The sequence below is a fragment of the Myotis myotis genome, unplaced genomic scaffold, assembly GCF_014108235.1.
Source record: "Myotis myotis isolate mMyoMyo1 unplaced genomic scaffold, mMyoMyo1.p scaffold_m19_p_4, whole genome shotgun sequence".
Lineage (NCBI taxonomy): Eukaryota > Metazoa > Chordata > Mammalia > Chiroptera > Vespertilionidae > Myotis > Myotis myotis.
Window position 1 is genome coordinate 118410359 of NW_023416346.1, and position 26204 is coordinate 118436562.

Consider the following 26204-nt stretch of genomic DNA (forward strand, 5'->3'; position numbering starts at 1 on the left):
AGGAACTGCACTGGACATATATGCATATTTTTGCATATAATTTATTTTTAGGGAGCTCAGAGTCCCAGCCTCCCACGGACTCATTCACAGACCCCAGGTTGAGACCCCATAATTGAGATACACAGAATTTGGTAGTAAAGTGGCAACGGGGAGAAAGGACTGAGACTAGGAACTAGGAGACTTCAGTTATAGTCCTGTGTCTGCTTCTAGCTAGCTCTGTGCATGGAATTTCACTTCTCCAGGTTTCCCTTTCCTGACGTTAAAAATGAGGGGGTAAGCTTAATTCTACCCAAAGATTCACGTGGTGTCAACACTGCGGAGCGGAAGAGGCTGGCACATTCCACAGGAGCTGCATTCCTTTCACTGAACTTGCTCTGTTGGCTGCCTCCTCTGTACACATGGTTTTCTTTGTACTTTGAAAAGCCTTCTTTCCTCACTGGGTAGGTTCCTCCGAACCCTTGCGGTGCTAATTTTAATCTAACTTGAAAAATTTACACAGAGGCCATCGCTCTCTGGTCCCCTAACTTCCTCTTCCGTGCACAGTGCCCTCAAAGATATCAAAGAGGACTTCAAACACATCCCTTGGGCAGAAGCAGGGCAGGTGAGAGGCAGGCGGGGGTGGGGTGGGGGGATAGCCTCATGCTGCCTATCGAGGTGAACAGATTTCAGCTCATTCACTTTCCTCTTTGCCGTCCCCCGGACTGGCATGACACAGAAAGAAACAATTTTAACCACCATAGGGAGGAACTCTGCAATGGCCGAAGCCATTCTCAGTTCTTTGCCAGAGATTGCAGTAGTACTAATTAAATCTGTTCCATTTTGTCACAGCTTTACCCTGCTTTTCAATAAATGGGAACTTTGTTTTTAAATACCCGGCGCTTTTTCGGTAGCACAAACTTCAAAGCAAATTGCCCAAAAGGAATGTTCAAATGTCTCCAGACAAGCTGGGCATAGTAATTAAGTTGTAAGTGCCCTCCCTTCCCTGCTTCCATCCCGAAGTTCCTGGATCCCATTCCTTCAAGGGTTGAAATCCAACTCCAACATCTGGAGCTTATGCCCCCTTTACAATTGCCCTACTGAGTGGTGATCTAGCTGAATTTCAAATGTCCTAAAATGACCAGGGCAGCTGACGGCATCTTTCTGTAGCCCTAATCCTGGGCCCAAGTCTACAGAAATCTACTTCTCTGTAGCTGTGCATGTTGAGCCCCACTGTGGAACAGACACATTACAAATAATCATGTCTTCAGTTACTTTTGTATGCTAGGTCTTGCCGTGAATGTATCATCTCACTCAATCCTTCTAGTGACTCTGCATCGTCACTCAATGTAGGCTCTCCGAGGGTGGCTGGCTTGATCTGATTTGTTCACTTCTGTCCCAGTCTTGAACAGGATCTAGGTCAGTGATGGTGAACCTATGACACGCGTGTCAGAGGTGACACACGAACTCATTTTTTTGGTTGATTTTTTCTTTGTTAAATGGCATTTAAATATATAAAATAAATATCAAAAATATAAATCTTTGTTTTACTATGGTTGCAGATATCAAAAAATTTCTATATGTGACACGGCACCAGAGTTAAGGTAGGGTTTTTCAAAATGCTGACACGCTGAGCTCAAAAGGTTCGCCATCACTGACCTAGGTGATATTAGGCACTCAGTAAGGATCTGCTGGATTTAAAGATAATGACTGTCATTATCCCCATTTTACAGACGAGAAAGCAGAGAGTCACAGACACTGCTACAAGCTGCAGGACTACTTTAATAGGATCCGAAGGAATAAAGCCATTGGGAAGAGGGTACCATTTGTGTCCAAAAGGCTCTGCCTCTTGCCAAACCCCCAAGGTGGCTGCCCAGCCCACCTGTTGTTGAGATAGACACAGCTGGGGCTGGAGGAAAGTGGTGTTAGGGTCCAAGAATACCACTTAGAACAGTTGGGTGGTGGTTAGTTACAATGAAAGGGTCATCAAGGGCCTTGTATAGAGCAGTATATTGCATACATAACTGCAGCCATGGAGGATGGTTTCGGATTATTTCACTTTTCATTGAAAATTGAAGGGGTAAAAGTGGTAGGAAAGGTGAGAACAAGACAGCCAAACACAAACACCACAAACCAAACCACAGCAAAACAAAAGCCAGAAAACCTCCAACCCCAAAACCAAACCAGGACAAAACGTACGAGCTGGAACAATGGAGAGGGAGTTTCATGAGGGTTTGTCTTGTTTTCTGTGGAACACATGTAGTCCTTTTAGCCTGAGGAGCCCTTATGCTACGTATTGGACCATTGCTAAACAATAATGCCCCATTTCAAGTATCATTTTCTGTCTTGCAAAACCCAAGTTTCTTGGGAATTTATGTCTTCTGCTGAGAGAATATAATCCTTACCCTGACTTTTTTTTTTCCTTATTAGTGGCCAAGAAAGCCCAAGTATCACAGTTTTTTAAAAGTTGACCAGGAGAAATGTTTGTGATGAATGGAATATTTTCTTTGGTAAACAAACACCAACTCAAAACCAACCAAATGAGTTTCTTTGGTAAAGTGAATATTAATGCCTTGGTTGGAATTAATTGAAAACTAAAACTTTTCCAAGTGTTTGCTAGGGTCGTTCTTTCCCTCTTTATAGCAATTGAAAAAGTAAAACTTCATGAAGTAAAGACAAATTTTATATGGATGTGATTTTGAGTTACTTCTAAAGTGTCTTCTCCATGGTGGGGTTAAGCTGGGGCTAAACCAATGCTGTCAGAGCAATAATCAATAATCATTATTAACAATTAAATAATGACCTAACAATAAATAATTGGTAATAAACCTTGGCATGCAGAGTCCCCCAGTAAAAAAAAAGAAAAGTCATTCCACAGTCAGAATTTCATAAGCCTTGATTTCAAGTGTTGAAAAGAGAAGTTGATAAGGTTGAAAAGTCCCTTCGTTTAAAAGTACATTATCCCAAGGAATACAGAGTCTCAATCCAGTTGGAAAACTGTCGTAAAACAAAGTTCCACAGTAAGTCCTTCCGGTTGACCACATTGAATGATTAAATTCTCAACAAAATCCGCTTAATCGGTGAGTGTGTCGTATCAGTTTTGTGGAGTCGTTTGAACCCGAGGTGCTCCACGTGGCCGACACTAAATCAATGGCTGATTTAGAACACACTGTTCAGAAAATGATTTAGCAACATATGATTTAAGAATAAAAGCAATCCCCTCTTCAGCTGTGTTTGATAAATAATAGCCTTGTTGCAGGCCCCTTGGAGAGAGAATTGATCGCCGATCTATTATGTGAACTTGCCCTTTTTTGAGGACTGTTTTTGTCCTCAGATTAAAGCTCATTATCTTCTAGTTGAGCACATACCATGCTGGTATGATCGCTTCGTGTGTCTGCAGGAGAGATTGGACAAGTGTGTAATGTACTAGTGATGATCCCCTGCACATGTATTTACAGCTGTGTGAACAACAGTACATGAAATAGAAAGCACAGGTTTGCACTTGGTGGAGTACATCTGAATCATTTGGGCATTTTTGCTGTTTGGAAAGACAGTGGCAAATCTAAATCCCAAACAATTACCCAGACGTTTAAAAAAAAAAAAAAAAAAAAAAAAAAGCCTGCCCTGTGGCCAACAAAGTCCCGTGTTCCTTCCTTGGAAATGTACTTTGAAGGGAGTAATAGCCCTCTTATGAGAAAATCTAAAATTGGCCTGCCCTGTCTTAGACATGCTAAAATGATAGAAACCCTCTGGTGGTGTGACCCTGGGTGAGTCGCTTTATCCTCCTAGGTCTCAGTTTCCTCCTCTGTGGAGGATGGGAAAGTTGCACAGTACATCCGCTAAAGTCCAAAAAGGTAAGGTGCTTTTGGGAAATGCTTATCACTATAGATGTCTAAGTAAGCTACATCTCTAAAAGGGAAAAAACACTGTAGACAGTTGCCTCAAATGTGACCAGCTTTTAGCTTAATTTGTACAGACTTAAAGAAACGCAGGGGCCTGGGGCAACATACATAGCCTCTGCAGATCAAACCTTTTCTGTTTAGATCCTGCAGATACTGCAAGTCAACAGTATAAGCATCTAGGCTCATTGACGTGCAGACGGGCCATGCAATGAAGTAGACGGGCAGCAACGAAGGCTTGGGGCGGGGCAGGAAGATGAAAGTGCAGCCAGTTTAGCAGGAAAGTGTGACTGTCATCATTGATAGATTTATATCAGAGATTACATCTTCCGGCCATTCCATCTATCTCCCTTTCCATCCTTTATCTCCCTGCCTGCGCTTTCTTGAAGTTTCTCAGCTTCAGGACTTGCGCCCACCAAAGCACCTTGTGTCCTCCGGGTCTCTGAACAGGCATGTCTCCTGGCACAGGCGCACTGGCACTACAGTTTGGAGGCTATGGCAGATAAGCATCTCAGTGTTCCTTTCTCCTTCCTTAGCTAGGCGTGGGCAGGTTTTGTTTCTGGGCATCCACGCACAAAATGCATGCAGGGCCAGACCACAAACAGCTGTACCAGCTGGCCATTTTTTTCTTAAAATGGAAACACTGTCCCTGGGTTCAAGTAGACACCTGCTTGTCCTCCGTCGTGCCAGGTATTTGGGTTTGGCTCTGTGGTTTTGGGTACTCAGAGCCTCCTGCCAAGAGCTGTAACTAATAAAGCAGATCCATTTGGTGACAAGCAACAGGATATTCCAAAATAGAATCGCCCAACTCTGCATTGCTGGAGCTGTCACTGGTTTAAAGGTATAGTAACCGAACCAGACAAATGTGAAAAATATATTGAAGGGGGGGGGGGGCGGGGAAGGGATAGGATCAATTCATTCTACACAATAAAACTGCTTCACCTGGGGGAATTGAGAGGTGACTCGATTTCAGCCCCTGGTGATGGCTACTCCACCATATGTCTGCTTCTGAAGTTTTGGCTTGCTTTTGCTGGCCAGAGCTTTCACAAGCATCTCCTTGGGGTGTTGGGGAGCTAGATGAGATGACTGAAACCTCAAACCACAGAGCCTGCCTGGAGCTACTGCTCTGCAGAAGTTCTGGAAGCCTTACTGTTTGAACAATGCTTAAAGCTATTTCTGCCTTGGCAGCTGACCTTTCAATCAGTAGGTTTTTGTCACAATACCAGCAACATCTGCAGTGTGAATAAAATGGGATTCTGCTTGCTCTTAAGCTTTCTTCTATTTGATCTTAGTTTAGGAGACTATAAGTCTCCGTGTGTGTGTGTGTGTGTGTGTGTGTGTGTGTGTGTAAAGTCTTTCTGATAACAACCTTTTGTTTAAAAGGTTGAAAATATGCAATGCCCATTTCCCCCCCTTGTCCTTTACTTTCTTTTGGCAATCAATGCCTGTTTCTTATCCTTACAAAAGAAAGAAAAATTCTAAATCTGTTTCATTAGCATCATCGCTTTGCTCTTCGTAAGACCTAGGGTGAAAATATAACAAGCAGACACTCTTACACTGTTGTGATCTGGTCAACCACTCGGGTACTATCCATATCCACCATTTCGACACACTCAATTTCCTCCCGGTTTTCAGGATTTTTCTTATCTTTCCTTTTTTTCTTAGAGGGTGGCAGGAAAGTCAGTATCACAGGTAAAATGGCAAAGCAGTGAAAGAAGGTGACAAATGCTATTAAAAACAAGCACCTGAACAGTGTACAGGTCAGATTTGAAGGCACAGCTGCGAGAGGAATCAGACCAACAAGATAGCAGAGGTAGCTCTGTAAAATAGCTACCCCGTGCACTTCCAGGGCATTTTTTACCCATTTAGTTCTTGTGAGGTCCTTGCCAAGAACAAATGTGGATAATAGTGGAGCACAATTGTCAATTGTGTAGTTAATTCCATAAATTAAGCATAGCACGGAAATGCAGTCTAGTTCGACTTTCCATAAGGTCATGAAACCTACAACTCCAAACTCCACGGACACGACCGTTAGAGTGAGCCAGACATTAATCAGGGAATCTGCCACCAGGAATGCCGAGAAGAAGAGCAGGAACAAAGCACTGATGCAGGAGTTGTGCAGGGGGGCGCCCAAAGATGAGGCGTATCGATCCATGTACACGAAGGATGGATTGAAAACAATGAACTTCACCTTGGAGGTGACAGAAAGTCTCCTCAGGGTCTCCAGGAGATCGTAGAGTTCTTCTCTGTTGGTTTCCATGGTCTTAGCCACCAAAAACATTCTGGAGGCCACTACGTCGAACTCATCGTACTTTTTAGAGAAGATGATGTCCTCTTGAAAATGCGAATATTGGGGGGCTTTCAGGAAGGAGTTCCTCAACATGTCTGTGAAGTTTTTCTTAGGCAAGCCAGTGGACACATTGAGTTTCCGAAGGTAATTTAAATAGCTCTCAAACCAGGATATCCGCACAAACCCCTTGGTGTATTCCAGGACATCTTCTTGGACACTAGTGTTCCAGTATTCGATGGACTCGTATATGTAGAACCCAATCACTGGACTGTAGTTGCTGAAGTACTTTTGCTGGGCAGTAGTGTACTCAATGGTTTGTGTCGCAGTCGCTACGATGTTACTAAGGTCTGACCCTTCACTGACCTGCAGATAGCCCATTAAGGCAAAGGAAATATAAATAAGGTAAAAGAGAACTACAAAAGGCTTGACATAGGTGTTGGTTATCCAGTCACAGTAATAGCGTTTGAGGAAACATACCAACAGGTGACTCTCATAAGTGTTTGCTTCCTCACCGTCACTTGTGTCCTCACTGAATCTGGCTGTCAGGAGGAACCTGTACCATGCCGGCTTCTCCTGCAATACATCGGGCTTTGGGACTTTTCGACAGAAGATACTATGCTGGTAATTGTTTTCTATGTAGCCAGTGAATACCAGGCTGGAACCATAAAATGACAGTACATAGAGGTAGTTGAAAAGGATTGCAATACAGGAATTGCAGCAGAAGATTCTGGCTGCCTCAATGTTCGTGAAAGGGCTGGCCCCTATGCCAAAGGTGACCAGGTACATGGCAGTGGTGAGAGAAAAGGAGAGCATGGAGTCGGCATAGACCTCTGCAGTTCTCTCTTTAACGTGTTGGTCTTCTCTAGTTTTCCTCCAGGAGGATAACATTTCAAAAGTCCCATATAATCCATGACCTGAGGGGGCAGAAAAAGACCAGATCAAAAGTTTGAAAAATGGATCTCTTTAAAGAGAGGAACCAGCTTGGTTATGGGCAACTTACTGGGTCAAGGGGAGTAGAACCAACCCTAGTGTGACCAGTGTCAAGTAAATGCCAATGACGTCTCCGGTGGAGAGAGAGGCCTGTGTTGGGGTGAATCAGAAACGTTAATGGCTCGTCAAAGGGCAGCCAGAGGAGCTAAGATCTTTGTGCTCCCTCCTGGCTTAAGAGAACTGGATGGATTTTTGCCTAGAGCAGTGGTTCTCAACCTGTGGGTCGTGACCCCTTTGGGGATCGAACGACCCTTTCACGGGGGTCGCCTAAGACCATCAGAAAACACATATATAATTACATATTGTTTTTGTGATTAATCACTATGCTTTAATTATGTCCAATTTGTAACAATGAAAATACATCCTGCATATCAGATATTTACATTACGATTCCTAACAGTAGCAAAATTACAGTTATGAAGTAGCAACGAAAATAATTTTATGGTTGGGGGTCGCCATAACATGAGGAACTGTATTAAAGGGTCACGGCATTAGGAAGGTTGAGAACCACTGGCCTAGAGAAAGCTGAGTAGACTTGGGCCTATGTCTCTTGGGGATTGTGTAGAGTGACAGTTTAAAGTTGTTGGTGTAGTCTGCAGAGTATCTGTTTCCCTTGGTTGGTGGGACACACCAGAGGAGAAGCCTAGTCAATCATTTTGCTTGTCATCCCCACAAAGCTGGCTGGAGGTCAGCACAGAGGAAGGCAGTGGGCAGTGGGTCCTGAGTTACATCTCATCATCTCAATTAAGTCTGGCCAAGTGGAGGGATTTAGGGAGAAGGAGGCACTGTATTTACTTTGAGCATTGACAGGAACTTAAATCACATCCTCTTTTATGTTTCCTTCCCTAAATATCAGTGCAGGAAGCAATAAATCTGAGAGACAGACGGAAGCAAACACAGTAGGAACAAGTCTGAATGAGTAGGAAAAATGAAAGAAGGCACAGAGTCATATGAACTCCCCCTGCAGTTGATCAAAATCAAAATCAAAATCAAAGGGGAATATCTGTAATACTTTCAACAATAAGGAATTTAACAAAATATTTAGGTTGAAAGTTTATGGCTTGTATTTGGTCTCCAGGGATCTGTTTGACCAAGTTTTGTTATTCAAAGATGATGAATCAAGCAGGTGGTGACTTCTGGCTTCTCAGTATTATTTGGCAATGGCCTCTGAGGGAGACACCAAGATTAGTAACCTCTTTGCTTAATTCCACAGCGCCTTTGCCTCCTGGGTTGGAATAGTAGAGGCCCATGTTTTCACTCCATTCTACTGTCTGAGACCAGATCTAGCTGGACTTCTCTTACCTCTCTTGGTTGGAGCCAGGCACTTCCCCAATGGGCCTCCCATCAATGTGACCCATCGTGTTTTTCAGTAACCCCCTGTCTTGGCACCGGCATCAACAGATCTCATTTTCTGCTTCTCCGCCTTGGCATATTCAATCCCATTATTGAGGATAATAAAATCTTTACCCTGTGGTACAATAGTCTTGTTTTTAAAAAGGAATTTAAAATCTCCAGCCAAGCGTAATGCTGAGGGAAGTGAGTCACTGTGATGTTGTGTATACAATAAAACTGAGCGCGCGTCTTCCCTCGTGCCCAGGCTGGTATTTATAGCCTTCTTGTGAAATCTTGGCCTCAAACCCGAATGCCCATTTGATAGTTATTACATAGGCCTGTTTCCTCAGAGGGACTTGGCATTTATCTTAATTTACTAGCCATCGTTTTACAGCCACTTTTCGAGGTCAGGTCAAAATTGTCAATTTGATAACTAGCTCTGCGGCCCCTATTAAATTGGAGGCACCTAAACTCTCCGTATGTGAAGCAAAAAAAATGCCCTTGTTGCCTGGCAGGCTGTTGTTAATTATGTTTTAGGTAGCTAACAGCAAGTCTCAGGAGGGAAAACTGGTAAGTCTATTTCCACTGTGTTGTCAGGAAGGATCAACTGACCTTTGGTTAAAAGCAACGTATCCCTTGACAACAAAGGTAAAGGTGGGTTAATATCTCTGAGGTGTCTGCACCCCGGGGAAACAGTATTGACAATTTCATCTAGAGCCACGTAGACTAAGTTCCAATGGGCAAAACAATTTAGCGTTTCACTGAAAATGGCAAATGGAAGTTTTTTACAGTATTTACTTGTTAGAAAAAAAAAGTTTTAAAACAGGGCTTTCATACTGAATCATTAAATATGGTAAGGAAATAAGGATGCATATAGAAGGATTTTAATCAGCCATATAGTAGAATTTAAATGAAATCTGTTTCACACTCCTTTCTTAAATTTGGTGTAATATTTTATAACTAGAGGCCTGGTGCACGAAATTTGTGCACTGGGTGGGGGGTCTCTCAGCCGGCAGTCAGACATCCCTCTCGCAGTCCGGGGCTCTTGCAGTCTGGGACCCCTTGCTCCTTACCACCCACCTGCAGCGGAGGCAGGAGAGGCTCCCACCACTGCCACTGCGCTCGCCAGCCATGAGCCTGGCTTCTGAGAGCAGGGGTGGTGGCGGGAGCCTCTCCCGCCTCTGAGGCAGTGCTAAAGAACAGCAAGCCTGGCTTCTAGCTGAGCAGCACTCCCACAGGGACAGCACACTGATCATCAGGGGCAGCTCCTGCATTGAGCATCTGCCCCCTGATGGTCAGTGCATGTCATAGCGACCTGCCATCTGGTCATTTTGCATATTAGCCTTTTATTATATAGGATGATATTACCTGACCCTGATGGGAAGCTACAACAAGAATTCATTTCTTACCTTGCCATTGAATAATCTTAGAAGCTAATTGAGAAAAGATATTTGCATTAACAGAGCTATTAGGTAAAAAGGGTGGTGCTGGAGGGTCCAGAATGAAAATAAATTCAAGGAAAAGTAGAAGTAGGCTATTTGCTTGTCTCTTGTGTTCTGTTGCTACATTTTAAATGCCTTGTCCTATAGTTTGGTTATTTTTATTGAATTTTAACTGTTTTCACACATACTCTGGGGTCTGAGGGCAATTCCAGAGAGAATTCTGATTTTATTCTTAGGCTTTTGGAAACTATGCCTTTCCTTTGTTCCTCTTGCGACAGGGATGTGCATGCAGATACTCATAGAGGCCAGCAAAGGGATCCCTGAGAAAGAATATGTTCTACTGATCCCTCAGCATTGGTTGCTTGCTATCATTTGCCTTGCCCCCACCCATTCCTGATAGGCTAGGACTGTTGTTTCTCAAGCCACATCTCACCAACAGATGCCTTTACCTTAAACCCAGACCTGGAGTTGTGCAGTATCTTCACAGAGCTCTTTGGTTTTCAGGAACAGCTGCCTACACCATAACCAGGCCTCCTTCCCAAAGCTCAGTCAATCAGGGGAGGGATGAGTGCCAACAGAGCTGCCTCCCTGGGATTAACAGCCTGGAGTGCCTAGCTGGCACTAGACCTGATTCACAGCTCGATATTGATGTTGAAGAGGTCAATTTATGACCCTAAAGCAGAGCTGAACTGTAGGGCCCCTGTTTCCTGGCCTCTACTCAAGGGGAGACATATTCCCAGAGCCTTAGGACATGAAGAGTGCCCTGCATCCTGGGATGCTGGTCTGCCCATAATTATAGCCACATTCCCTTTGGTTTTGACTTTCAAGGGTATCCTTTGAAATGCATCCCTCTCCCCGGAACACTGAGCTACCAAAGCAGCTTCCCTTCGGTCTGGGGAATGGGACAGAGAGTAGAGATGAGGAGGCTGTGAAGAGGAAATCATAAGCAGGTGGATTTCGCAGGGAGAAGACTCCTTCATACTTTTCCCTCCAGCCTTGTCTTTTATAATCACTTCCGAACGTGGAAACTAAGGAAAGGCAGGGAAGAAAGAGTTCGGTAGGCTCGGTCCCTCCCCACTTTCCTCTCTCGGCAGTTGCCTCCCTTCTTCAGCATCACCATCATCCATCACTCTCTTAATTTTGGGGGCTGGGGTCCGGCAAGCAGGACTCTGAGGTGACAACTTACAGATGTAGGCGAACAGATACTGCATGTGGATTGAAGAGATTTTTCAGAGGTTTGGCTATTGTTTTCCCCATATTGCAAAGGTGCTTTAAAAACAAAAGTATTGCTCTCTGCTCTGAACTCTAGTTATTAAATTTTCTCTATGAACTCAGAGCTCTATAAGCTTTCCTATTACATCTGACCAAGGGGCCTATGTCATTGGCACAAAGCATCTCTTTGGCATGGGACCATTTTCCGTCTCCAGTGTTCACGAGGACTCCCGGGTAGCAGTGTTCATGCGGGAAGCTACCTAACAGGAAGTTCCAAACAGATTTAGCCCTTGGTGACCAAGACCCTACTGTGGTAATGGGAGCCAGGGCTCATCATCAGAGGGGCAGCTCCATGGCTGGAAACTGTATCATAGTCAGCATGCCAGGAACTGACCAATCTCCCAGGCCATTCCTCTTACAGTCACAGCATGTAAGCCCGTGAACAGTTGCCAAAGGGAACTGTTAAACAACACATACTGATGCTATCACATTCTGAAGATAAAGAAGCCCTTAAAGTATTCACTTGACTTCTCAAAGTACATTCAAGATATTTCTTTCTCTTGATTCCATTTCACGTCTGTAGAGTTACATGCATATCAGTGTGTGTCAAGACACACACCCAGGTCCAAGTTCTAATTATTCATGAGTGAATGCTTTGAAGGCAAGTGGGCTTTTAGCCAGGCTCCGGGACAAGGACAATAGACTTAGCTCTTCACCAGTGTTCAGACACAGTTTGTACCAGGAGTGCAATTGAAATTTTATTAGCAGCAGACTTTGGGATTGTCATCTAGTAAACTCAAATACTGAAGGGTTTAGGCTGATCATTTTTCTTTTTTCCCAAAGAATTTTATATCTTTATATGCAGTTACGTTCAGGCTTTGGAGCCAATGAAGAGAAAAAGTAACACAGGTGATAAATAACATGAATGGCGGCAAACTTTCAACGGGCTAATCCTGAAGCCATTTAGGGTGAGTCTCAGGAACCTCAGATTAAATCTCCCTCTAGTCCAGCCCCTTTTCTGGGGCCTGACCAAAGCCTTCAGCGTTGTTTACAATCCACTAACAGGAGGAATTCACTAACAAATAGCTAAGAATTAACCCAACTTCACCCAGTAGATCTACTTCTGGGAAGTTACTCAGAAAGTGAATCATATTTTAAATGTAGTTGATGGCTTTGCTATCACGGGCAATCTGGGTGATTTGGATTTTTTTTTTTTTGGGTCCTTGAACAATCATGGGCAAATTGATCTATTTTGTGCATGTGGCTTTTGTAAGGCAGATTTTTCTTTAGGCCCAGATTCTCCCACCTTCCCCAGCACACACTGCCATAGGCAGAGGCTGACACCTATAGGCACAGCTCACATTTTAACCCTTTCCATACTGGCTGGGTTTCCTCACCCTGGCTTCCTAAAAGTAAGCGATAGCTGAGAAGATGAGGAGGTGAAATGGGATAGTTTGCTGATGGATGATCTTTCGGTTTCAATGTGAAAATTTTTCATACTAGGAAACAGTGGAGCCAAACCTCATATAAGGAAGTAAAAAGATTACATTCTTCTAGAAAAGCCACAGAGTATAAGGACTGCATGAGCAAAATCCACTTAAGACATATTTTATTCTTAGATGAGCTTGACTAAGTAGCTCATGTTTATAAAATGCTTTTCTTTGACTGACACCCACATAAATTTATGATTTTTGTTTTTTTTGAGAAGAAATTTAAAGTGTAGGTATGTCTGGGTTGAGTAACATCTATTTTCAGGGGGAAGTTCATTAACTGGGTTACATTTACACTTTGCCAGTTATAAACATTTACTTTCTATGCCGAATTGTTTGGTTTATCACAGCCTGTTTTGTCTCACAGTTAAGAGTGAGAGTAAAGGTCTACTCTGCTTAAGTTAAGACGGATGCTCACAGCAAGATGAACACACACATCTTATTCTTTTTACCAGAGACCGGTCATATTTTCATAATTCTGATCACAGTGCTGGGTTTTTATTTGAGAAATGATTTTCCTTCACTAAGAAGCTGCAAATAAGAGTCCAAGAAATGACTTTGCTCATAGCTCTTCCTTATTTAAAGATATTTAGATACTGAGTGTGTGCAGCATTATATAAAATTGGTGTGTACAAATGTGGCCCATAATATATGCTATGGTCATTGTGAAGACATATATAAAATATAAATATATGTATATGTAGCTTATCCTATTCAAACATATTTTATATATTTACATATAAAATGTGTGAATATATACTATGTAGTATATAGATAAATATATAGTATTTGTATTCAAACATTCAACCCATATACACTACATAATATATGTTATAAACACATAAATACATCTGTATACACACAACCTGAAGTTATTGCATAATAAATCGTATCGCATATGATAGCTAATGTGATATATAATATATATTATGCAACCAGGTTATACACACCCACACCCACGATGAATAGCAGGCTGATGTGAAATTTATTTTTCTGGTAAGGAAAAGAAATGGTAGTGTTGCTACATCAATCAACGCAGAGAAGGAGCTAGATTCCCTTTCTTAGGTTCCATCTACATTTTGGCTCTTGCCTGGTGAAATAGCCTCTATGTCCGTGGTTCTCAACCTTCCTAATGCCACGACCCTTTAATACAGTTCCTCATGTTGTGGTGACCCCCAATTTCATTGTTACAAATTGAACATAATTAAAGCATAGTGATTCATCACAAAAACAAGATGTAATTATACATGTGTTTTCCGATGGTCTTAGGCGACCCCTGTGAAAGGGTCATTTGACCCTCAAAGGGGTGGTGACCCACAGGTTGAGAACCACTGCTCTATGTGAAATGCAGGGTTGCCTTAACAATGACTGCGAATCTACTTGGTGGTGAACTCCTGTAGACCCATGTGGTGAAGACTACCCAGCCAAGCACTGACTTGCTGAGATGTTAGTCCAAATGCAACACCACACTAGGTGTTTCCCATCATGGTTTAATTTTTACCAGCTTAGTGTTCTGATGTTGTACCCTACTGCCTGACCTTCGTAGAATCTGCTACTCTCCCATTCCCTAAAGTAGGTAGCTAGGCCACCCAGAGTGTACTTAAGGAAACCTGGGTCAAAAAGGTGGCGCTTCTGCATTCCTCTACGTAACTGAGCTCTGCCTTCCTAGACCTGCAACCCCAATCCTGTTCTTGGCTTCCTTTATGGTTAAGAATAGAACAATAAACTGTATTTTGTTCAAACCTATTTCTCCCCACCTACCCCTTACTGTAATAAGATTTGGTAGAGCATGAGAATAAGAAGCTGAGAACTATCCACAAACTAGATTACATAATCTCCTTGTAAATTAGTCCCACAATAACCAGAGACCATTACAAATAAGGTTTTCAGGGAAAAACAATTGAAAATATTGTATGAATTACTCTTCTTCCCAATCAGATATAAATAAACATGGGAACCACAAAACCTCTATAGCCTGGCTGGCATGGCTCAGTGGTTGAGCGTTGACATATGAACCAGGAGTTCCAGGTCAGGACACATGCCCGGGGTTGTGGGCTCAATCACCAGTGTGGGGCGTGCAGGAGGAAGCCAATCAATGATTATCTCTCATCATTGATGTTTCTTTCTCTTTTTCCCTGCCCCTTCCTCTCTGAAACAAATAAAAAATATATAAAAAAAACAAGCCTCTATAAACCAGCTTTTTCCTAGAATCTACTGAACCTATTAGTGATTTATCTCTAAGCAGAGTATTTCCACAACTCTCTATTTTACCGTGTAGATTGTCATATTGTTGCAACAATGGACTTCTACAATAATGTGTTAGGTTGAACCATAAGAAATTATTGCTTTTGTAGTTCAAAAATGGTTGGATATTGGTGTCAATTTTATAGATCAAAAATAGTTGAATATTGGCAATATCATATGGTTTGGGCTTTATTTTTTTAATCTGGCGGATTCCTGCCCTTCCCCCAGTTTCTCATGATTTTAGGAATATACCAGAATACTCATCAAGAAAGCAAAACCTTTCAGGTGTGCTTAAGTTAAAGAGCAAAAATTACTGAGTTGCAATTTCTCATTTAGAACTACATTGCTTGTATAGGAACTTTTACCCCTTTATAAGACTGAGCTCCATATACTACATCATATTCTAGGTGGCACCAAATTACAACAAATTCTTGGAGAACTGAACTTGATCTTCTAGTTTCTGCTAAACAAATAATTTTAGAATGTATATCTGAAAGAAGCCAAACATCCCTGCTATTATTTTCCTCCTAGCACTTAATCACATTCTTTCTTCCTTTCCCATCCTTGAATATGAGTGGCCTGGCTGGGTTATTCAGAAGGAAGAGGATCTGGCATTTGACCTTCTCAAAATCCTAAACATTTGAAATGACTTGAAAAATATTTTTCTTGAAGAATATTTTTGTCTCATCTGATCTTCACCACTCTTGTATCTTGGTAAATGCAAAGCAACCATTTTAAATGAGATGAACTAATACCCAAACTACCTTCTGTACAACTTCAATTCTCCCCTTTAAGTTGGTCAGTATATACATGCAGCAACAACCCTTCCAGATGAAGAAGGAAGAAAACCTTCCTCCTGTTCCCTTCTATATTCTCTAACATTCCTTTCCTTTCCTTATTTGTGTCAGATCAGCAAATCTGTGGAAATATTAAGCCTGTAAGGAGAGCTTACATGTACAAAACCTATGCTAATTTCTTAAACCACACACAACTGCAGTACAGTGATGTAAATCCTCATCCTTTAAAGGAAATTCCATAATTGGTCAAAATGATGAGTGTCTTATGTTTTCAAGTGGCAGTTCAAATATCTTAATATCTGATATGAATATAGTTTGGAAATATAAGCTATTACTTTATGCATAAGGGCTATGGATGAAATAAACTCCTCTCCAAATTGTAGTAACTAAAAAATGTCAATGAGCATGTATAATACTGTAGACCTTTAAGGATTTCAGCTCTAAATAAACTGATCTGAGTCATATGGACAGGGGTTTTGCCAGAAGTGGGATTGTCTAATATGCATGCTGCTGATTAAAAACATTCTAAATCATGATGTATCTGCTTACATAATTGCCAAAATGATTCATCTGTGTAGGATATATTCTTATTGCCAGAGATGTCACGTACCGTCTTGGCTAGAAACACACAGTCATATCCCATTATGGTGAACTCTCAGAGTTTATCCAAATTCTTTCTTATTCTGGAATTTTGTCAGGTTAACACTGCTTGACACACGTGGTCTTAAAATTTTCCATTCTAAATCTACTGCCATTTTGGCATTTGGCTGTGTCTGGCCTTATGTGACCGGCATTACACTGAGAATGTTTAGTTTCTTGAATCTATCACATTGTAGACCTGTTGTCAGCTAAGGAAATGTCTATATTAGAGACTTTTTATGAGATTATTTTCCTTCTAAATGAGGCCATATATTTTTAAATTTTTATTTGATATTGTATTGAGGTAACATAAAAAATCAAGAAGTTTTGCTTAAATCTGTTTAGGTTAAGCATAGTCATTTTGTATCATAGACAGGCAATTTAAAAAACCAGACAGTTTTTGGCTCAGTGCAAAACCCTTAGGACTGTATTTCTTCTTGGTCATTTGAAATATTTATTGGCATTTAAAGATTGGTCATCAAAAAACGGAATTTAACATTGGCCCTGAATACATTGTCATACGTGCTATTGCTTGTATTTTATTCAATCTCGGAGAATGAAGAGTTTATCTGAGAAATACAGAAGGGCAACAACCATCCTAAATCAGGCACTGTTGGCTTTATGAGCATATTAAGCACCCATTACATGGTGCAAAGTATTTATTGCAAATGGGCCTTAGCTACTAAAATGCATAGCTTCCTCTCATGATGTGACTAAGTCATTTGCGACCTCTTTGGACTGAAAATGTACAGAAAGGTTGCATACTGACTGTCAGCAGGGAAAACTGCCATCCAATCAATGCCTGTAACATTCCTCACAAATTGCAAACAAGCGTGTATTGGGCACCTGCAGCGCTGGGTCTCTTTCATTGCAAATGCCAGCTCTTTCTGAATTGAACTTGGACGTGAAGTTCAGTGATACTTGGTCTCTGCAGGGCTGTGACGCTACTATTTCTGGATTTGTTTTTCAAAGACACTCCCCTGTTAACAGCATCTTTCCATCTCTTACATCCTTCTCTGCCTCAGAACTATCTGGTCTATGCCTTTCTGTGTTGACCTCTACTTACAATATTTTAAATCTCTCTAAAAAGTACAAATGGAAGTTTTAAGAAATTGTCAGTGTTATAATTGTTTTGCCTAATAAAATTAATTTAATGAAGTTTTGAATATTTAATGTCATTTGCTTAGTGAAATAGATGTTTTAGTGAAATTAATTTGAAGAAGTTTTGAATATTACTATTTTAATATCAATATTAAGAAGCACTAAATATTGTAATTTTATTTTACTGAGTGCAATTAGTTTTTAGGGAGGTTGTGTGTGTGTTGGCTGTTGTCATTTTTTTATTTGACAATCTAAGGAGAAAGAGGTCAGTGCCCCAGACTCAGTAAGGTTCGGGAGTTTTAAATATTGTATCATACTTTGAACTCACTGGTAACTACCTAGAGTTTCATAAAACCAGAGACAATAGCCCCTTTTCCAGCCCTTTTTCTTCACCTTAAGAACCTTACTGTCTCCCTTCAGTTCCCCACCCTTTTCTTATTCCCATTTATCCCCACCCACTAGCCCCCACAAAAATAATCACAACAAAAACCACTATTTTTAAAACGAAAGCTAAAAAAACAACCCCAGCCTGTGACTAAGCATGAGCAAAACATCTGAATTTAAATCTTGACTCAAGCCTCTGTGGAAGCTACAAATACCCAGTCCTTACTCTTCAAGAAACCACCCTGTAGACCACCGTATACCCACATCGTCTGGGGGTTATTTTAAAGAGACAAATGAAGCTGCCTTCTTAACAGATTGGAGTCAGGAGGAAGCGTAGCAGCCTCCTTCTCTGTTGTGTTCAGCAGTGATAAGTAAACCGAGCTGGTAGAGCCGCAGCTTGCTCAAGTCTCTTCACAGTGCCCCACTTTCCCACAGAGGCTACTAATGGATGTTCCTAGCCTAGGTCTAAACTCCTGCAGCCGCGGAGCAGTGAGGCCAGCAGGCCATTCTGTGGCCTTGCAGCCCCGCCAGCCCTGCTTTTCACTTAACCAACCATAACGCAGCTGAGATTTCCCAAGGAAATTCTTTTCTCTTCAGCTACCCCCAACAGGGCAAAAAGCCCACTCCATCATACTTATTTCTCAGTCAACGAAAACTGCCACTTCGTTTGTCATCTGATTCCCAATATTTTAATTTTGCTAAAGGAATTGATGAGAAGCTGCCAGAGAAAAGGGAGAAAGAGAACCGTTTGAATCCTGGCCCACAAGGGCTCTGCCATCAGGCTTGCTGGGCATGCCATCTTCAAAACCAGATGGACAGAGTCACTGATGTGATGTTATGACCATTATGCCTTTGTCTTTTATTTGTTTTTTTGCTTTTTAAAATATATTTTTATTGGTTTCAGAGAGGAAGGGACAGGGAGAGTCAATGCTCGACCACTGAGGCACAGCGGCCAGGCACCTAGGCCTTTGTTTTGAGCATTATCTTTATCAGGAAATTCCTGCAGCCTCCATCATTTAAAAAAAATTTTTTTTTATTGATTTCAGAGAGGAAGGGAGAGGGAGAGAGAGAGAGAAACATCAATGATGAGAGAGAATCATTGATCGGCTGCCTCCTGCACATCCCCTACTGGGGATCAAGCCCACAACCCAGGCATGTGCCCTTGGCTGGAATCGAACCTAGGACCCTTCAGTTTGCAGGCAAATGCTCTACCTACTGAGCCAAACCAGCCAGGGCTCTTACACCATCATTTTGAAACATTCTCCTGAGTTCACAGCAAGGACAGGAAAAGTTTCCTTCTATTTATGTCTCACTTGTTGCTTTTAAAATCCTTGTACGTTTACTTATGTCCTTTTGTGTGATGTTCACATCCACTCTATCTAGAGGGCGGGGAAACTGAGGGTGGCAGACACTGTCAGTGCTCAACCCAGGTGCCCTCCTGTTCACCATTCTAAAAGTCAAGGAAGGCTTCCTACTGCAAATACCCGTGACCAGAGGGATTTCTCCAGCTGTATGAATGTGCTGGGTCTTCCCTGTAAAGAGCTTGGGTGTTAACGACCCTGGGAGAGCCTTGATGAGTCATGCACAGGGCTTCTGGGGACACAGCCCAGCTCCCAGCTTCCTCACTCCTGAAGGAGGGCCTCTCTGCCGAGTGTCCTCTGAGGTCTCTCTCTCAAAGGTCCCCAGTGGGATTAAGCCACAGATGCCCGCAGCAGGAACCTGTTCATTCACATGCCCTGAATTGTCTTCCTATCCTGTCTCAGGTTCTCATTCCCACACTGTGGCTTCCTGGGCTCACCTCCCAAATAAACGACTTGTATCTAAACCCTTGTCTCACAGTCTGTTTCCGGGGAGGCTCAACCTAAGACACTCTGGCACAAAGATGAATAGCTGCCAAATGCCACATGGCTACTTAATGGAGAGCCAGGGCTGGAGCCCATGACTTTGGACTTCTGGCACCTTTACCAGAGAAGGTTGCTTCTTGCTGACCACCAGGACTTTTTACAATTGGTCCCAGGGCTTCTAGGCAAAAGGAAGACACTGAAAATGAAACAAAGTTGTTAGATGGCTGCTCTTTGCCTTTTAGGAACCCAGTAACCATTACCAGCAGGAGGAACCAGAAAAATGAAGGGCAGTAATTACCTAGCATGACGAAAGGGACTCCCAGGAAGGTGGAATTGTATTTCCCACCAGTAAGATTGATGATCCCGGCTGCGGTGAGAGTGGCCAGGGTTATGGTCACCAAGCCGAGTAGGCCTAGCCAGGGTTTGCTGCGGACGCAGTCCTGCATTGAGCAGCAGAGGATGGCCATGGTGACCACCAGGATCAGGCTGGTGACCAGGTAACGTTCTGACACGCGGCTGGTCTTCTGGAAGTCTTCCCTCAGCGAGGAGGACGTGTAAGGGTATATTTTGATTTTGCTGTTAGATTTCTGGAATAGTCGGACAGTGTCGCAGAAGCTGGACTCCCACCTCTCAGCCACCATGTCGTTGAGACTGTTGATTGACTGCAGGTAGTAGGTGAGCTGGACGGCCTCTGCGGATTTCACCCGGTCCTTGCTGTGCACGGTGACACCTCCAAGCTGGTGCCCATTGTACACGGCCCTCCCGTCCTTTAAGTGAGTGATCGGGTATGTGATAGCAAAATTGGTCCGGTTGGTGGCCCGAGCATTCTTTAGCTCTTCCAGCACATGCACTATGTCATCCACGATGCAAGTCTTATCATTATTCAGGACACATATGTGGGCAAACGTGTAATTGAATCCAGGTCTTGGAACCTGGATCTTGGTCACAGCAGCATGCAACTATGGGGAAGAAATGAAAGTCAGTGTTTATTAGCAAAAATACACATGAATAAGGACATTAGCTCTGTGGATTCAAATATCTGTATGTTGGGGGGTGGGGAGTCATTCATGCCATCTCTATGCTAAAGAGTTCAAGTTAAATGTTATAACCTTACATCAGAAATAGGTAGTAAGGAGCCCAGCCTCCGTCAACCTATGAACCAGGAGGTCACGGTTCAATTCTCGGTCAGGGCACATACCCTGGTTGCAGGCTTGATCCCCAGTGTGGGGCATGCAGGAGGCAGCCAATCAACAGTTCTCTCTCATCATTGATGTTTCTATTGCTCTCCCTCTCTCTTCCTCTCTGAAATCAATAAAATATATTTTAAAAATAGGTAGTAAGGATGCAAAACACATATTTGACAGGTGGTTCTCATGGCGTGGTCCCTGGACCAGCACAACCTAGGCACTTGCTGGAAATGGAAACTCTGAAGCCCTACCTCAGACCTAGTGAATCAGAATCTCTGGGGTGGGGCCTAGAAATCTGTGTTTTCACAAGCCCTCCAGGAGATTCTGGTATAGCGGAAGCTTGAGAAGTGCTGGGTTAAAGTACCAGCATTATTTCCACAAGTCGTGTGCTTTGTTTGTGACTCGATTGGTCTATAAATGTCTGAAAACCTTATATAGGTCCACCGCTCAGTGTCTCTCTCTCGAAAGTGTCAAGTAAAAAGGGAATTAAGGTGCAGTCCCAGGTGCACAGGTCCTCCGCAGGCCCAGCCCTTGCTGCTGATTCACAGGCAGCTAAGCAATTTCTGCATCCAATTCAATCACTCTGTGCCATAGAAGAGGTTCACCTTGAGAGCTCTCATAGTCTCTGACTTTCCTTGTCTGATTATATGGGAAGGGAGCTGTCACTGCAAGAGTCTGGCTGGGATCCATGGGAGTTGTGCTCAGGGATCACAGCGGAATTGGTTCTACCCCCCTCACCCTCAGTGATGGTTGCCATGCCCAGGTTTGTATGCCTGCGATCACAGTGCACACGGGAATACACCCATGTAACAGTCCCTACGACATGCCGGGCACAGATTATTTCATTGAATCCGTATAAGAAACTGTGAAGTACAAGTGTAGCCTCATTTTTTATATGAGGAAACTGAGACATCGAGAAGCCAGATCACGTGCTCAAGTTCACAGACACAGTAAGAGAGTGAGCTGGGCTGTATCATGCAGTCTGGCTCCTGAACCTGTGCTCCTTGCCCCTCACACTGCACCTCTAAGTTGGCAATACCAGCAGGCGAATGAAGGCTCTTGCTAGCAACTAATTCCTGAATTTGTGCTTTCAATGCCTCACCCCTAAAATATCAGATGTGTAGGACTATGTGTAATCTACTGTCTAAGGTGAGAAAATAAGGCCTTCTGTGTGGGGATTGTGGCCAGTGTACTAAATCAGGCCAGCAGTAGACAGGAAGTTGAGTGTTAAGTAAATGAGTGCATGTAGAATGGTGCCTAACACTGAAGGGGCTCTCCCAAGAGCAGAGACAGCCATTATTGTATATCTGATGACCAAAGAAGAACATTTCATATGTAAAGGGAATAACATCCAGGGTTGCCATGCGGCCGCTATGTCATTAACTCATGACCTTCTGAGCATCTCCATGACCCTGATGTATTTTCTCTTAAATCTGTCCTAGATGGATTATTTGCTAAGACATTTTGCTCTGCGTGTGCCAGGGTGGGTGGGATATTTATTATTCTTTTTGAAAATGTCTGAGGGGTACCAGCTGTCAAAGTCCTTTAGTGAGCACAGAGCATGAGTGGTTAATCCTGATTCTCAGTGCCCCTCCCCCACATCTCCTCATGGGTGCCAACTTTCAGGTTCAGGAAACAGTTCATTGTGTTTGGCTGAAATATTTGGAGTTCATTTCTCTCTCTCTCTCTCTCTCTCTCTCTCTCTCTCTCTCTCTCTCTCTCTCTCTCCCCCTTTTTCTCCCCCCGCCCCCAGAGATACCCAGGAGACTATTTTCACAAAACTCTAACCATACGCTAAATTTTTGTTTTGAGATTAATGATGAGCAAAAGATCTTCAGTGGTTTTAAACTGTGAGAGTGTGTTTTCCTCTCTAAGCATGGCCCAGTGAATTTTGATTAAAAGAACTCATAACTACAAAAACATTCCAAAATATAAAAGGTTCTTTCGGAGGAGGCAAGAACCAAGAGGAATTTAAAGACAAGGGAGAATTTTGATGAGGCAAAAGCAAGACTTTGGGGAAAGGTTGAGAATAGACTAGAAAAGGAGTGGTATTAAAAGCATGCATATGTGTAATACTTAATGCATTGTTTGTTCCCATGAACAGTCTAATAAATCTTTCTTAGAGTGATTACTAAATATGTCAAGAGAAAAAGATTGCCAAATAAGATGGTGTTAAGCCACAGGGCCAAACCCAATTATAGCAAGGGGATGTTTTCCATCCATTCTCTAAGGTGGCCATGGCGCCCTGCTGCGTTGGGAGTTGTTAAACTATTTAGTGATCTGCTAACTCGGCTGATCTACTGCTACGACCCCGGGGATCACTGACCAAAGAAAGCAGACACCTTGTGAACCCCTGTACCACAAAGTCATAGGAGGGAGGCTTGAGAAATGAGAACTTACTGAAGTTCGGCAGGGAAGGTTTGTTAACTCTTAGTACCAGAGCTGCTGTGAGATGCAGCTGCTTGGAATTTCTGATGGAGAGGTGGGTAGAACATGTGTCACTCTTGCTTCTGAGTGGCATGGAGATGCTGAGTGACAAAGCAGCCAGAGAGGGGGTGTTGGCTGAGGCCACCCACCTGGCAGCGAGAGTCTATGGGATAAGAGGTGAGAGGTAATAAGAGGCATGGGAAAGGAGCATGAAGACTCCCTGCTGGGACTTCTGAAAAGATGCCGTTCTGATCTTTGGATGTTATGCCTACACAGCAAGCACACACACAATCTACTTACTTCTTGGCTGCCCACGTGGCCATGGGCAGACAGGCTGCACATGCTACCTGGACAGCTATCGCATAGGGTTTTAAAATGCCCTGATGTACACGTTCTAAAAGGAGCCCCACTCAGGACAGCAGATGCATTAGTGTTCTTACATATATTCACAGGGGAAAAGGGAAGCAGGAGATCAAAGTTATGATTTTTTTTGCTTTATACTTACTTTTCATTTCTGCACTGAAAAAGAAAGGGAAAGTAAAAATGATGACAAGTTGACTTACGGTGACGTCAGCTTTGCCTTTAAATTAATCTTTGGTATTGGGTGGAGAAGGGGGAAAGAAAGACAGGAAAACATCAAAGCACGAGAGTGAAATGGTGACTGAGACACCTTAGTGGACCACCTTAATCCACACAAGCTCATTACTGGGCTAGATAAGAGAGATCCTCTTCCCAGAAGAAAAAAACACAATAGTCCTAAGACTTCATACAGTCTCACTCTGTCATGTGAATCAACATATAATCCATGCTTCTATAACTGTGTACAGATTTTCAGTTATTTGATCAGCACACATTCAGTAAGTTATCAAATTTACTGTGCTGTCAATAGAAGATAATTTCTCTGAGTTTGGGGGATCACATCACACTCAACACATGGAAAATCTCACAAGTGACACAATGTCCAGTCTGGCTGGTGTGGCTGAGTGGTTGAGTGTTGACCTATGAACCAGGAGATCACGGTTCGATTCCCGGTCAGGGCACATGCCTGGGTTGCGGGCTCCATCCTTAGTGTGGGGCATGCAGGAGGCAGCCGATCGATGATGTTCCTGTCTCATCTATGTTTCTATCTCTTTATCCCTCTCCCTTCCTCTTTCTCTAAAAATCAATAAAAAAAGATTTTAAAAGAAAACCAAAAAGAGACATACAATGTCCAAAACAATGGGAAGATCCTAATAGCAGACAGCACCAAGTGTTCTATACCAGTAAAACCTAATCCGGTGTCACCCAACCGGCGTGGCTCAGTGGTTGAGCATCGACCTGTGGACTCAAGGGTCCCGGGTTCGATTCCTGGTCAGGGCACATGCCCGGGTTGCGGGCTTGATGCCCAGTAGGGGGCGGGCAGGAGGCAGCCGATCCATGATTCTCTCTCATGGATGTTTCTCTCTCTCTCTTCCTCTCCCATCCTTTCTCTCTAAACAAAATCAAAACATTAAAAAAAAACCCTAATCCGGTGTCAATCATGATCACAACATTTTTCAATTAATATTGTATTTGCTGCCAAAGAGGCCAGAACTGAATGCTAAGTTGAGATTCATTTTAAGGCTCTGAACATACTGTTTAAATCGTTGGCTTCTTTGCTCTCATCACCCTTCAGGTTCAGAATGATCATAGTCATTGTAACTAGTCTGCTCAGTACTTTCTATAGTTTTAAAAATGTACTCGATATAAGACTCTATGGAAATGCTTAAATCATTTTTCCCGTTTTATAGCTGGAGCAGTTGAGGCCTAGAGAATGGCAGTAACTCACCTAAGATGACCTGGTAAAGGGCAGATGCAGGATTCTCAGTTAGGCCCTACTCTACAGCGGGACACTTAGTCATAGACCAGCACAACTTTAGAGCTTTAGTGCATGAAGAAGACATAGGGAAGAATGAAGAATTGTCAGCCCACCCAGTTCAAATGATTGGCCGAGGACATGACTGAGCTGTAGGACAGCCACATTGGGGGATCTGGGGTCCATTCAGAGAGGCCAGAAATAATCCCAAACACCAAACCTCATCTGAGACAGCAACATTACATGGGGGACTAACAGGTGATGAAGGGGATGGGGTCTGAGCTTACTGACCTTTCTTATTCTCCATCCAGCCTCTGTAGTTGCCAAATCAAACTTTCACAGACGAACTTACCAAGAAAAAAGTTCATGAGCGCAATGGAGTCCAGTAATGAGAGGGTTGGGCTTAAGTCTGGCCTCTGCTACTTAGGAAGGAATGTCAGAGACCTGGGAATGTCACTCTTACTTCTTCAGGTCTCATATTTTTCAGTCAAAAGGGAGGTTGGCCCAGCTAATCTTACGGACAGATCCTTTCGGTTCTGACCTCACCTCCACAACATAAGCCAAGCAACATCCACAAACCATACAATCAGATCCTGGGCGAGAGACAGTGAACTTCATAAATACCAATTTGATAGTGATCACAGCTACTTGGAAGTATGCTTTGACAACACATCGAAATTCTTTTCAGGTCAATAACAGATCCCTTAGTAGATGAAACCCAGAAAGAAAACAACAGGGTAGGGTTACTGTGGGGGGCGGGGGGTGGAGATTCACTTCTATGAGTGATTTTCCCGTTCTGGGAGGCCCTGGCTCTTATAATCCCCTTCTGCCAGGGCCTGGGACAAAGCCAGTGTGGGCTGCCGGTCACGACAGGCCAGAGTCTCATTTCCTCTCTGCCTCTCCTTGGCACACTCCGATCTTCCTCAGAAGACAGCAGGGCACCTTGCGGAGGAGAGTGCAGAAGGGCTCCGGGCGGGAGGCAGTGTCTGCTCTGGAGAGGTGATTAGCGTAGGAAAAATACCTGTGGGCTCTGAGGACCTTTTGCAACACCTCTCAGCGCTTTTTGTACAGTATTTGCTTCTTGCTGAAAAGGGGGAGAGGGAGGGTGGGAAGGCC

General features: G+C 43.1%; 1 protein-coding gene across 1 annotated transcript in view; it reads right to left on the reverse strand.

Moving 5' to 3' along the window:
* Positions 1 to 1751: 1751 nt before the first annotated feature.
* Positions 1752 to 26204, reverse strand: part of PTCHD1 (patched domain containing 1) — a 60935-nt gene continuing 36482 nt past the window's right edge. The window contains exons 2-3 of the mRNA XM_036305968.1: positions 19939 to 20599; positions 1752 to 7079 (exon numbers count right to left, since the gene is read on the reverse strand). Coding sequence (XP_036161861.1) covers positions 5428 to 7079; positions 19939 to 20599 — 2313 coding nt within the window. The 3' untranslated portion in view covers positions 1752 to 5427. The remainder of the gene's footprint in view (positions 7080 to 19938; positions 20600 to 26204) is intronic.